At 42.5% G+C, this 13,162-nt stretch overlaps 1 protein-coding gene across 3 annotated transcripts in view; it reads right to left on the bottom strand.

Annotated features, from left to right (window-relative positions):
• mmp17a (matrix metallopeptidase 17a) overlaps positions 1 to 13,162 on the bottom strand; it is a 130,067-nt gene that overhangs the window by 42,212 nt on the left and 74,693 nt on the right. The window contains exon 1 of one of the 3 annotated variants that reach the window (XM_054756877.1): positions 3,937 to 4,253. The exons of the other annotated variants lie outside the window; for them this stretch is intronic. Within the exon in view, the coding sequence (XP_054612852.1) occupies positions 3,937 to 4,080 (144 nt within the window). The 5' untranslated portion in view covers positions 4,081 to 4,253. Of the gene's footprint in view, positions 1 to 3,936; positions 4,254 to 13,162 lie in introns of those variants that run through there. 3 annotated transcript variants of the gene reach the window in all.

Below are 13,162 nucleotides of genomic sequence, written 5' to 3'. Positions count from 1 at the left end.
TGGACTCATCGAGCTGTGACCATGTGAGCGTTTACTGGGGCAGTTGGAGTGTGAAGCTTCTGCGATGAGACTCAGTACCTCCAAATCTAGGGCCGTAGTTCTCAGCCAGAAATGGTTGGGTTGCACTCTTTCGGTTGGGAGTGAGGTCTTGCCCCTGATGGAGAAGTTCAGGTACCTCAGGGTTTTGTTCACGAGTGAGGGAAGGCCGGAGCGTGAGCTCGACAAGGGAATCGGCGCAGCACCTGCAGTTAAACGGTCGCAATACCGGACCGTCGTGGCAAAGAGAGAGCTGAGCCAGAAGACAATGCTCTCAATTTACCAGTCCATCAATGTTCCCACCTTCACTTACAGTCATGAGTTTTGGGTTGTGACCGAAAGAACGGGATCGCAGATATAAGCGACCGAAATGAATTTCCTCTGTAGGGTGGCTGGACGCACCCTAAGATCTTGGGTGAAGAGCTCGGTCGTCCGGGATGAGCTCAGAGTAGAGCCATGCTCATTCAGATCAAGAGGAGCCAGTTGAGGTGGCTCTGGCATCTCGTCCGGACGCCTCCTGGACACCTCCCTGGTGAGGTTTTAATTGAATTTAATGTTCTAAACTCCTGTTTCCATTCCTGTGCCATACTGAGCACAATAATACTATTTGCAGTTGTTGCATAGTTACTGTATAGTCTGCATGGATGTAGCTCAACTTCCTATAGCTGATATCATGTTGTCCTTCATGAGACAGCAAACTAAACAGCAATAATATGGGTTTTAGGCTCTTCCTATCCAAAAAGGTGGGTGGGAATCAATTATCCTGCTCACTAACAAACAAACAACAAAGCCTTCAAGGTGAATATAAGAAGTTGAAGATGGAGGCGACTGGCGTCTCCATTGACTGACATTCAGCAGCAATGCAAAGCCAGTGGAGACTGCAATTTATTGTTGCATATTTTTTGCACTTAGTTGGTTATTCCCCTGGTTTTAAATGCACATGTTTGCGCCACACTGGGAAGAGAGATGCAGCTGAGGCTGTGTTTATGCTGATGAGTCGTCGCAGTGATATTTCTGTACTCATTTTGCCATGAAATTGCATTTGTGTTAAAACCTGCCCAAGCCTTTTCTTATCGCAATTCATCACTGGGCAATTTACTTGTTTTTTTTGTGGGTAGAAGCATACATGCGAAGACATCCCCAAAATGACAAATCATCTTCCTAGTTATGCTTGGCCTCTTTCATTTATGCAAATATTTTTCATCTACTGCAGGTTCAGTATGCCAGCTGTTGTGGTGCCAATAAATCAACTTCCTGTTTATTCTGACACTGACAGCATATTTCTAATCTGGAATTAATATCCAGAGTTTAGTGTATTAGCCGTTTTAACCTTCAGGTGCCTCTCGCTTTCAGGCTTCAGCCCAAGCCTTTGCTTGCGTCTGCATGAATCGCTGCTCCCTTCAACTTCATAGAACACGGTTTGCAACACATTGAGTGGTTCAGTAGTTGTGCTAAGTGTTATTACTCTATGATTACATTACTGTCTGTCTATTGGAATGCACTGCAGGTGGTCCTCGGTCTATGGCGTTCCTTGGTTTTGTGTGCACTCCCATAAATTAATTAAAAACTTAATTTTGGTCTGTTGGCTTGAGAATTAGTTACAGCGAGGTGCGACACAGAAGAATACACTATGTCAAAATCCTTACCATCATTATGGATAAAGATTGTGTTGTAGTGACTACCCGGATGTGGTTGATCAACAATCTCTTTATTGCAAAAACAGAAGAAGCTATTGTTGCGCAACTGATTGTGCTATGTGAGTGTGTGCGCCATGAATGCTTTCTATGAGAAGCTAGACTGAAGCTTTTAGACTGAATCTATAGGTCTAATAATGAAATCTAGCAACTCTCTAATACTCCGGTACACCTAACTGCCAGGTCGCTGATCCTCTTAACGTGATAGTAATAATCAAGCAGTGTAGTGGTATCAATATTGACATGGAAATGTTGCTAGTGCTTTGGCTTCTATCCATTCACCCATTTTCTATGCTGCTTATCCTCACTAGGGTCGCAGGGGTACGCTGGAGTCTATCCCAGCTGACTTTTGGCGAGAGGCAGGGTATACCCTGGACTGGTCTCCAACCAATCGCAGGGCGCAATCACACTCACATTCATACCTATCAGGTTGAATTACAAACATGACCTGCTGTGGCAAGCTCCGATGCGGAAGCCCGAAAGTGGAGAAGACGAAGACAAATAGAAATAGATTTCCACACCAAGGATGCGCATGCAACCTTAATTATCCTGACTGGCCGGTTGATGGAATTCTGAGAAGTAGTCTTCTTCATCGACTTGAGTGGAGCCAGATATCTTCACTTGTCGATGAAGGCAAAGCACTCGGGGTCATGAGTACCATTAATGATTGTCTGTCCGTGGGTCTCAGTTTGCCACGGCAGCCGGTATGCACGAGAAGAGCGTGAGACAAAAGACAAAAGCAGCTCATTCTGTCATCATCCATTTTAGTGGACGCACCACATCCTGGTCCTGTGACGTGGAAGACGTATCCAGCAAAAAAGGCCCATTCATCGAACTGTGATACTCACTCTTTGTATTTTTTCAAATGAGTACATTTAGCAAATTGCTTTCTTTCAGTCAGTGTATATTCATGGTTGTTACAGTATATTAATTTACAATTGTTTGTTTTTTGTCAATTACCACTGGCACTGATGAGCCGACCCCTTCTTGCTGGTTCTCTTTGCATCACACTGCTGCTTTTGCTCTCAGCTCTGCTCCATGATCCATGTTACTAATGACAGATGAATTGATCGCTAACAATTCAGTCGCTGTTGATTGATAACATCTCAAAGCAAACCGGGCAAAATGGGAGTGCACTACTTGGCCTCAACCACTGGAGGCACTGTTGATTCAGTCTCAACTAAGAGTTACTGCATTGACCCGAAGATGACAGTATTTTTTTTTTTTTGCCCAAGGAAAAAGTCTGAAAGGAAACCTGATCTTATATTAGGGCTCGGGCATTTACACATGCAAACCACACACTTTCTCCCCAAGCTTTTCTTCCTGTTGCTCACAGAGCAGATAATTAACACAATATCCTTTTCCACAGCAACCCACGATCAGCTATTTTACTTTTTAACAAGAATTAAATAATTAATTACAATATTTTTCAAAAAACGGGTCTTGAAAAAGATTTATATTCAAAACCATATGTGCTTAATTGAACATTAATTCTCCCCGACCTTCATTAAGGAAATGTAGTCAAACACCCATCCTTAATTAATGTTACCCAAGTGTGACTCCAAATCATTTGATCATGACTCACACTTACAGTGTCAAACTGTGATTAATTCCATCATCTAAGCACGACCGAAGCAAAGGATGCTTTGCAAGTAGAAATGCATGCTGTATAAATATCGCAGATATTTGACTGTCTTTGATGACAGAATGCAAACGAAAAGGCTTGTGTGAAGCGAGCGTTCACTCGCCTGCTGAAACAGAAAATGTTGTCCACTGTAATGAAGGAGCTCCAGCTGCCTGTGTAAGTTTACTGTTTTAATCTGTGATTAAGTGTGGCACGAGTGGGCCCACGCAGATGGCTGAGGCTTCTAGTCTTCTTTAATCATGCATTATTTAGATGTACAGACGCAGAAACACAAGAGCTCAAAATGATGTCGAACACTTTGCTTTTGTTGGTTGAGGAAACGCTCCCAGTTGAGCCTGCCATGGCTTAACAACCATGTTGGTGCGTTTGCTGTGTTGTGCTTGGCAAGGAAGTGAGTACTTTAGATCAGTTTATTATCCGAGAGTCAGAGGGCAAAACCAAAAAGGAGTCAACTAACAAAGAGTCTTGAGTGAATTCTAAATGTTATTTGAGAGGTTCTATGAATTTTCCAGTACATTGCAAATGATCTGCAGAATTCATGTTTTCGAACAGTCCACTCACATGAACAATGTGATTGTGACTGGGCTCCACATTACACGCAGGTGTTACGGCAGGGCAGCTGATCATAGGAGGAGAACAAGACGTTGCTACAGGTGGCCAACTTTCTGCAATGAAAGGGGGTGGATGTGGATAACATGAATACATGCATGCCAATGTCTAGCAGGAAGAACAATACCACACCTGTCATCATCATAAAGTTCACCAACAAAAAAACAAAGGTGGCATTGCTGAGGCAGAAAAGCAAGCTGAAAGGAACAAATGTCTACATCTGACAACACGCAATGCTGACATTGCCGAGAAAACTTAAGGAAGCAGGGAGAAATTCGAGGCAGTTGGTTTGCCAACTGCAAAGTCGACATCAAATTAAATAAAGGACCCAGGGATGCCAAAATACAAAATGCCACTGGAATACATACCAGGGGTGTCCCGATCTGAAACTAATATCGGCCTGCATCTAAAATCTCCGATATTGGCACTCCGGTACAAGAAGTCCATTCCAGACTGCGCCCCAGCACGTCTGTCCGGATAGAGCCCATGTGATCATAACAATAGCGCGTGCTAGCGTGTTCAGCATGGAGCAGGAGTGGTGTCGGACGTGTGTATTTTTTTGTTAAAGTCCGAGAAAGACGTTGCAGCTGAGCACAACACTTGTCATGCACAAGTTTCCTGTAGTGGCGCAGAACCGGGGACGTTTAATACGACCACATCGTGCATTTGAAGCAGCGTTACACGGGAAAGTCCCACGGGATGACAAGAAGTCATTCGCTGTAACAGAAAAGATGACCAGCCCCTGTCGGTGGTAAAGTCGCATTTAAATGCTTAATTCAGCACCTTGAACCTCGCTATATTATGCCTAGCCGCCACTACACCCCAGATGCACAAAGAATGAAATGGGTCCGTGTTCTGCGATTGGCTGGCGACCAATCCAGGGTGTACCCCGTCTCTCGCCCAAAAGTCAGCTGGGATGGGTTCCAGCATACCCCCGCGACCCTAATGAGGACAAGCGGCACAGAAAATGGATGGATGAATAAATCGGTTGCTAAAAAGTGGCTACTGTTGGTTGTTTTTCTGTGTGCTGTGGTTCGTAGGGACAGAGTGAAACAGTGAAATCCTTTACAGGTATACCCCTCATTATCCAAAATCTTTACGAGTTCCCTGTGGAGAAAAGATCAAAGTGGAAAGCTCAGGTGTCAAACTCAAGGCCGAGGGCCGGTGTAAAGCCTGGGAATAATGTGTGTCAATCATGCACTTCACCTTTTTCCTTCTAAATGTATCTATTCCTTCATTTTGACAGAAAAAATGTACTGCGTTCAGTTTGTCTGATTATGCAACAAGTTATTCCAGCATTTTTTGTTATCAAAAATAAGTACTTGAAAGTCTGCTTGTCACCTTGACTTCTCATTTCTTTTTTTTGTTTGACTTCTCGTTTTAAAGCATGTTATCCATCCGTTTGTTAGTCAAAATATAATCATCAAATGAATGGGCGATTGTGTAATAAGATCTATTCATATTTAAATTCATACATATTGACAGTAACAAGTGGCCCTCTGCAACACGGCCCTCAATGACAACGAGTCTGACACCCCTGCTCGACTGTGAGAGGCTTTTTGAGTTTCTTTTCAAGATACCTCTGTTGAATAACCCCGTAAATGAGAAGCAGAGACAATGATTTCACACTGTATGCTGCTGTCTAAAATAATAGCAAACCTTCAGACGATACCAAGACACCTTTAGGCAAAGGAATAGAAAAAGTCTGTATGAAGATCCAATAAGATGGAATGAGCACTGCATGGTACGGGGGTATCAAATATAACTGATGTATAGCAGAGGTGTCCAAAGTGCAGCCCGGGGGCCATTTGTAGCCCGTGGCTGTTGTATTATTGACCCGTGGCACGTTCTAAAAATATAATTTAACAAGAAAAGTTAAAAAAAATTCAGAATATGAAGAGAAAAAAAGTTCTAATGTAACAACAACAAGAAGAAAAGTCCTAATTTTACAACAATAATGTTGAGGAATTGAACAATTTTCATAGCATAATGTTTAAATATTAAAGAAAAAAGATGTTGGGTTTTTTAAAGTTGTACTATGCAATTTCGTCTTGAACTACAGTATATACTGCTCCTTAGCATATCTACATGTGTTGCCTTAAAAAATATCAAAGCGGCTCTTGCGTCCTTTCATTTTTCACTATGTGGCCCTCGCTGGAAAACGTGTAAACATGGAGGCTCACCCGCTGGTGGATAAAATGGCAGAGCCAGAAATCACATGCTGTCGTGTAAATACGATAGAGATGATAAGGTTACTTCTTTTAATAAAAAGACAAGGTGAAACCTGTCCTCAAATAACTTCTGTGTGATCAGGCGAGGCACAGAAAATAACATTTAAATAAAATACATTAACTTTATCTTCTTGGGGGAGTGGGGCGCACCCGTGACATTCAAACTCTAGAGTTTTTTGAGGCACATTTCAATTAAAAACTGACTGAACTCTGAATTGTACAAGCACAGTTGCCCTCAGCGGCGTGCTGCCTTGTGTATTGCATTTGCATCTGTTTAATTTAAAGCTAACGAGAGACTGGGAGATGTCGGATCGACGTATTCCACCGACACGAGTGGGTGATGTAACACAGCCTATCTCTTGACATGTCGGGGAAGTCACTTTCCGAAGGTGACGCTCTTTTCGGTGTGGCTGTAAAGCAGTGCTACAAAATTCTAACCAAGGCGTCGTCTGCGCTGTTGTGCTCCAACCTGCAATGGGCTCAATGGCAACCAGCTGCATCAGGCACAAAAGCAAAAGGCCCTGAAGTCATGGCTGTGTTGCATGTAATTACTTATTTACTCCACTGAAGGAAACTTGTTTCTGATTGGATGCTTGACTGGTTTGAGCTTTAATTCTTCCTTCTTTAAGGCAAAGGCATTGACATTGATGCCCACACTTTGAATATTTCTCTGGGATTGAACACAAAAATTGCACAGAAGGTTCTTCAATTCTTCAATTTCAACACAAACAGAATACTTTCCCTCTTTTCGCTGAAAATAAAAATCACTGACATAAGCGAGCCGCCAGAATTGATTAACCTGTCCATGATACGTTGGCATATTTATACAGTGACACCCCACAAAGGTTGACTACACACATTCAAACATGAAACCAAAGTTATACACAAATAACCTTGCAGCGAGTAGGAACAGGTACTGGGTGTCCTCCAAATGTGAACAAATTCATCACTTTTAAAAGTCTGTGGGCAGACAATAACAAATACCTCAACTAGCTAAGGCCACAGAGGACTCTACAGTCTTTCTGTTAGGTTTTATTTTGAAATATTGCTGTCAAAAAATAAATATGCCAAAGAAAATCAACATTTTTCAGCATGCCCATTTCTCTTATTCATTCATATACAGTACATTGCACAAGTCCATGCCATGACAATGTCACCTTACAGTAATTCAATCAAACAGCTACACCCAAATAGCCCGCCTGTGAGGTGTCGGGGGGGCGTGAGAGGCAGTGGGGACTACTCATAAAATGTCTCAGGTTGGCAGGTCTGCTTGAACGTTGCTGCTGCCAGCAACTCATACAGTGGTTTGTACAGATAATAAATATGATCAGGTTCTCAATAGCAGTCAATGTTTTGCTTTAATCCCAAGTCTCAAGTCAGGACAAGACAGGTCCAAGTCAAATCCGAAGTCATAGACTTGGAATTTTGGAGTCCTTACAAGTCATAAGCACTAAATATAAAATACATAAAACAGAGTTGATTATTATCGTCATATAACATAATACATACTAGCTACTTATTAAAAAATACATCAAAAGACACAAACGCTACACCAAGGAGAGTAAAAATGACAAAGCTTGCTACATTGTAGCTAATTTCTTATATTACAAAGACTTTGGATAATAAAAACAACAATAATAATAATCTACTGCGATTATTATTGTTTTTAAAACAATTTCTATTTAGCTTACCTGTTTTGTTTGAACTGTGTTTTGTTTCAACTAAAAATTCTGTCCCCTAGTTGAGGGCATGACTGTATAAAAACTGTGTTCAAGCTGCAGTTCCAAAACTAAAAATGTGTTGCAACGTTATTAAAATGTAATTGCTGAAAATCAGCATCTATCAGACACATTCTCCATGCTTCTTAGGCCTCGCTCTCATTCACGTGCATGGGAATGAAATAGTCCAATGAATTATATATATTCTATTTCATGCCACATTATCTTACGAATAAAATGAGTTGTCTCAGAAATGTGATCCCATTGTTCAGTGACAATGCATCAATAAACCTTTTTTATTTTTATTTGATTGATATTAGTGCATATTTTCCGCATGGTTTCACTATCTTCTAGCATTCTGTCTTCACCAGCCCCATCCTCAAATTTGTGTATTTCTCACTGCTGACTCGTCCAAGAGAATAGATCCTTGTGTTCCAGCTGGCAACAGTGAAGGCCTTATAACTTAGTGCAAAAAAGTGAGAAAGAGTGAAAGAGAACCTCGGCAAGGCCAGCGACAAACAGCATTCTGTATTTATCGCAAAAGCTCATCCTCCTTGCTAGCGACCCGACATCATGGAACACATCCCGTCAGATGGGAAGAATTCTCTTTCCCGCAAAGGTTGCCCCCTGACTTCCCACAGTGTCCTGATAAAGCTGAACTTGTTTTGTCCTTCCTGTTGGTGAGCTCTTCCATGCAACAAAGCATCTCTGTTTTCCTCAATGAGCAGCTTCCAAGAGCCTTTAAATTTGCTCTGATTGACGTGACAACCAGTCACCGGGATACGGTCAACCCCGCAACCTCATGGCATAGTTAGTTTAGTTTGGTTCATTTCAAGCATGCATACAGGGTTGCATTGGAGTACAGCTTATATTTACAGTTCCGCAATTCAACGTGTCTGAAAAGTGTGGCGTCACATTCGTGCCAAAATTTGGGCGCGTAAAAACCATAATCAGCGCCCATAAAGACCACCCTCCTCGCATTCGCTGTGTTTGAATAAGCGTTCACTGCTGCTCCGCACGCGCACTCACGCCCTGTGATTTGTCCGCTCGGAGTTGCTGAGTCTTGGAACTCTGCGGGCTGCCACTGAATAGACGGCAGCCTACCCACTTTCCATAGGACAGCAATCACTAATGCATTTGTTCACTTCCTGTATTCAATATACATGATTGGCGTAGAGCGAGGGACATCGAAGCCAAAGTGCACCATGACACCCATCCCCAACTCATGAATGCACACGTCCAACTCCCCTCTCCAACACGTAGCGGCGTCTACATTAGTATTTACATTGACCTTTTACTGCTTTAGGGGAGAGGTCACCATTCCGTCGATCGTGATCGACCAGTCATTTATTGGGACTTTGCTGGTCGATCACGAAAATATTGGGAAAAATAAATCCATTATCACATCAGTGCCCTCCTCTGCCAGAGAGGAACACACCCGTATGCCTCGTCGCTCTCCAGGCTCGCATCCCGCCAGCCCTGAGCCCAGTCCCCAGGTCCAGGGGTGCCAGAGAAGGCCACATCAGCTCGCCTAGCCTTTGCCTCAACCACTATTGCTCACCTGCGACAGTAAGCTATCAAGCCAAATAAGGGTGTCCAAAGTGTGGGCCAGGGGCTCATTTCTCATTGACAGAAACAAAATTTACCAAAAAAACACAGCAAAAATGGTAAAAATAGAGTCACAATGAGAAAAATCCGAACTGCTGACACCGACAGCCAATAACTAACAATAACACTAAGCTGTGTCAACTGCCAACGCAATGGAATGAATCAGGAAACCTTGTTGCGTGCCAAAACACTGTGCTTTAACACTCTCAAACCTTCCGGCCTACTAGGTGAGAGTGATGCCCCCTGGTGTCCGTCACAGATATGCCAGAAGGAAGTCAGCCTGCCGTAACGGCTGTGTTGTCCTTCTGAAACCGTCAGACAGGGTGCCCACGTGAGTGACGAGAAGGGGAAAAACACTCAAACCTGACCCGTGAAGTCACAGCTGTGGATTTTGGAGGGCGATTACGGCAGTGGACTTGGAATGGCAACAGCACCTCGCCTGCCGGCATATGTGCTGGCTTAGGCCTATCCAAGATAACGCGCTCCCTACGCTCGGCCATATTTAGCACAAATCCATAGGACTCCACTCGAACGCCCGAAATGGGCCTTCAAGAGAAGCCGAGTGCAACCCAAAGCATGACCCGAGGCCAACCGTCAAACCAGTAACCATCTGAGTGCAAAACATGCAACGCCACTTTAAACGACCCATGAAAGAGTTCACACCACTTGAAGGTGGTAGGCCGTAGTGCGGTGCACCTGCACACCCAAAGACTTCGCCAATGCTGACCAGAGCTCTGACATGAACTGGGGGTCCCCTGTTTGACATGAAATCTGACTGCAAGCCAAAACGTGCAACCCAGGCTGACCCAGAAACACGTGGGTCGTGTCCGTGGCGGGAGAGGAAGATAGGGGTGAGCAAGGAAAGCAGTGTTTGCGAGGGCGGACTTAGCCTGTTTATTGCTCTGAGACATACTAAATACACACTTTTATACAATAATGGACATGACTGGAAACATATGCAATGGCAGCGGTCTTTGAAGCAGTTGCAAAGCTTTCCTGACTGCGAGGAATTGTTTACTTCAAAGTATTCCACTATGGTGATATACCAACGACAGCTTGTGTGATCAAATCAAGAGCACCATATAAATAAAAATGAAAGCAAAAAGACCGGTCGGAAAATATGCAATTTCCTGAGGAAATGGAGCATTTGGGCTCACCTGTGCAAAGTGAGGATGTGATTGCAACAAGATGAAGGAAGAAGCCAGAGAGCAAAACATTATTAACACATTTGCGGCCATTGTATTTATTATCCTTCCCTTGCCTGACTTGATGTCTCAGTTTTCTCACGTATTACAAAAAATAAAACTATATTTCTTCTGTACAGTGGAACCTCAGTTAGCGTCTTCCCCGGTTAGCGTGTTTTTTGATTAATGTCGAAAATTTATGCCACAATTTTGCCTCGGTTTGCGTGTATTCTCCGGTTAGCCTACAATACTGTACGGGGCGTGTCTCGTCATGTTGTTAATACACGGAGAGTCCAACATTGTTCCTAATGTAGTTTTTATCACAAAATGTCCGTCCTTCTTAGCATGCTATTAGCTAGCTTACAAAATGGCAACGGGACCTGGACGTTACATCTGTGATGTCAACAGTGGTTTGACTCTCAAATACGTTTTTATAGTCTTCCAATTATCGTCCAGTCAAGAATCACGTCGTCAAGGATGTCGATTTATTCCTTTCATTCATCATTTATATGCATTTTTAATTGATTTATGCATGTAAAACTATAATTGTAAAATAATAAAAATGTGTTTTGTGTTAACGTTTTTGGCTTTCTGGAACGGATGAATTGGGTTTACATGATTTCTTATGGGAAAATTTGTTTTGGTTTGCGTCCATTTGGGGTGTCGGAAACAGATTCATTGGATTTACATTGTTTCCTATGGAAAAAACGGTGTCAGTTTTGGTATGATTAGTTTTTTTATGGATCTTTTGGAACATATTATTCCGCCTATGTCTCTTTTTCTTCTTGTACGGTATTAATAATTTACTGGAGCGCGTTTGTAACCACTGGACGTCGTAACACGAGGACCGCCTGTGTTATTTCCCCACAAATATATAACTGCTGTGCTGCACTTTACAAAACATCTTCCAACTTTATCAGCTGTACTTATAATGAGGTGACTTAAACCTGAACCTTAAACTCCATTTTTGCTTCAAGGCCAAAAACAGTAAATGTCAACAACTTTCAGAGGCGTGTTTTGTGCACTTAGTATTGGTGTAGTTCATGGAAAGAGTTATGATCTTTGGAGTCATTTAGTGCGTACATGGTGCCAACACCTTGGGATGTGCTAAAGGCACTTTTTAAGTCAAAACATCTTCATTCTAAACAAAATACCGGAAGTAAATGTACAAGAAACATGTTGTTTTGGCCCAGATCCCACATATAGCTGCTTCGTGTTAAATCTGTGTGAAATTAAACACTGCTTCTCTCTGTGCACGACACCAACAGCATATGTTGACTCCTGAGGTCATGCTTAATCAGAGATGTTCCTTCACTCTGTGTGTGTGTGTGTGTGTGCGTGTGTGTGCGTGTGTGTGTGTGTGTGTGCGTGAGAGAGAGGGAGAGGGGGAGAGAGAGAGAAACAATCACACTTGCAAGTATGATGAGTGTGGGTGGGAACGGAGAGAGAACACACATTTGTAATCAAATTGAGGTTTAGCACTTTGGAGGATTCAAGTGCAAAAGGTGTGAGTGCTTTGAAAGGCTAAGGGTCGTTCTCCTGAAACGGGGAACCAAAAGCGTGACACAGCAAGCAAAAATTCTATTTGTTATTTTCGAAAAAAATATCTAAAAAAATCACTTGTTCTGTGTCAGTTTATGAAGAAAAACTTGCAAGACAATATCACATTTTGGTATAGTTCATGGCAGCAGGGCACTGCTCACTGACATCTAAAATTGTATCATTTACATAAAAAAACATGAGGAAAATGATTTTGATGGTTAAAAAAAAAGAAGACATTTTTGCAAGATAACACAATAACTTTTGCGAGCAATATCCCTCTCATTCGGTACTCGTTAACATTGCCTGTCAAAGATCTAAAACAGTATTACATTTCTAGCGATGTATTGTAATGATTGCATGACTCGCTGTGACATGATACATTTGCGGTAATAGCTTGCATCCGCATCGTGAAAATCGGTTGGAAATGCATAATTTCATTTCTATCTTGGACATTTCTCACCCCTGAGTGCACAATTGTAGAGTATTTGTGTTTGTAACCACGGAATGTCGTAGATGGCACCAATATGTTAGGCATCTTTGGAGTATGCCTGTTGGATATAGGAGTTGTCAGTTGTGCTGTCGCTATGCTAGAGGAAATATGTTGTCACCCTGTCTGCAATAAAGCCACAAAACAAGAGATAAGTCACTTTTTTTGTTGATATATGAAGATATCACACTATCTGTCACTCTACCAAGTGTACTTACTTCCATTTCTGGGTCATGAGGTTGTTGTAGCCACTTAGCTATTGCTAAAGAATTGTTGCTTCCTGTTGAGTTGAGTGTAGAGTCAACTGATTGGTGCCACCTGCCTCGACTCCACATTTGGTGAGCCTCGTCGTGGGTAAAAATGTGGACTGACAACAGTGACAACGAGACTGTGGCGTTAGGTGACAAG

Source organism: Dunckerocampus dactyliophorus, chromosome 17, assembly GCF_027744805.1.
Source record: "Dunckerocampus dactyliophorus isolate RoL2022-P2 chromosome 17, RoL_Ddac_1.1, whole genome shotgun sequence".
NCBI lineage: Eukaryota > Metazoa > Chordata > Actinopteri > Syngnathiformes > Syngnathidae > Dunckerocampus > Dunckerocampus dactyliophorus.
Note: the sequence above shows the minus strand (reverse complement) of the source record. Positions and strands in the feature narration are given on the sequence as shown.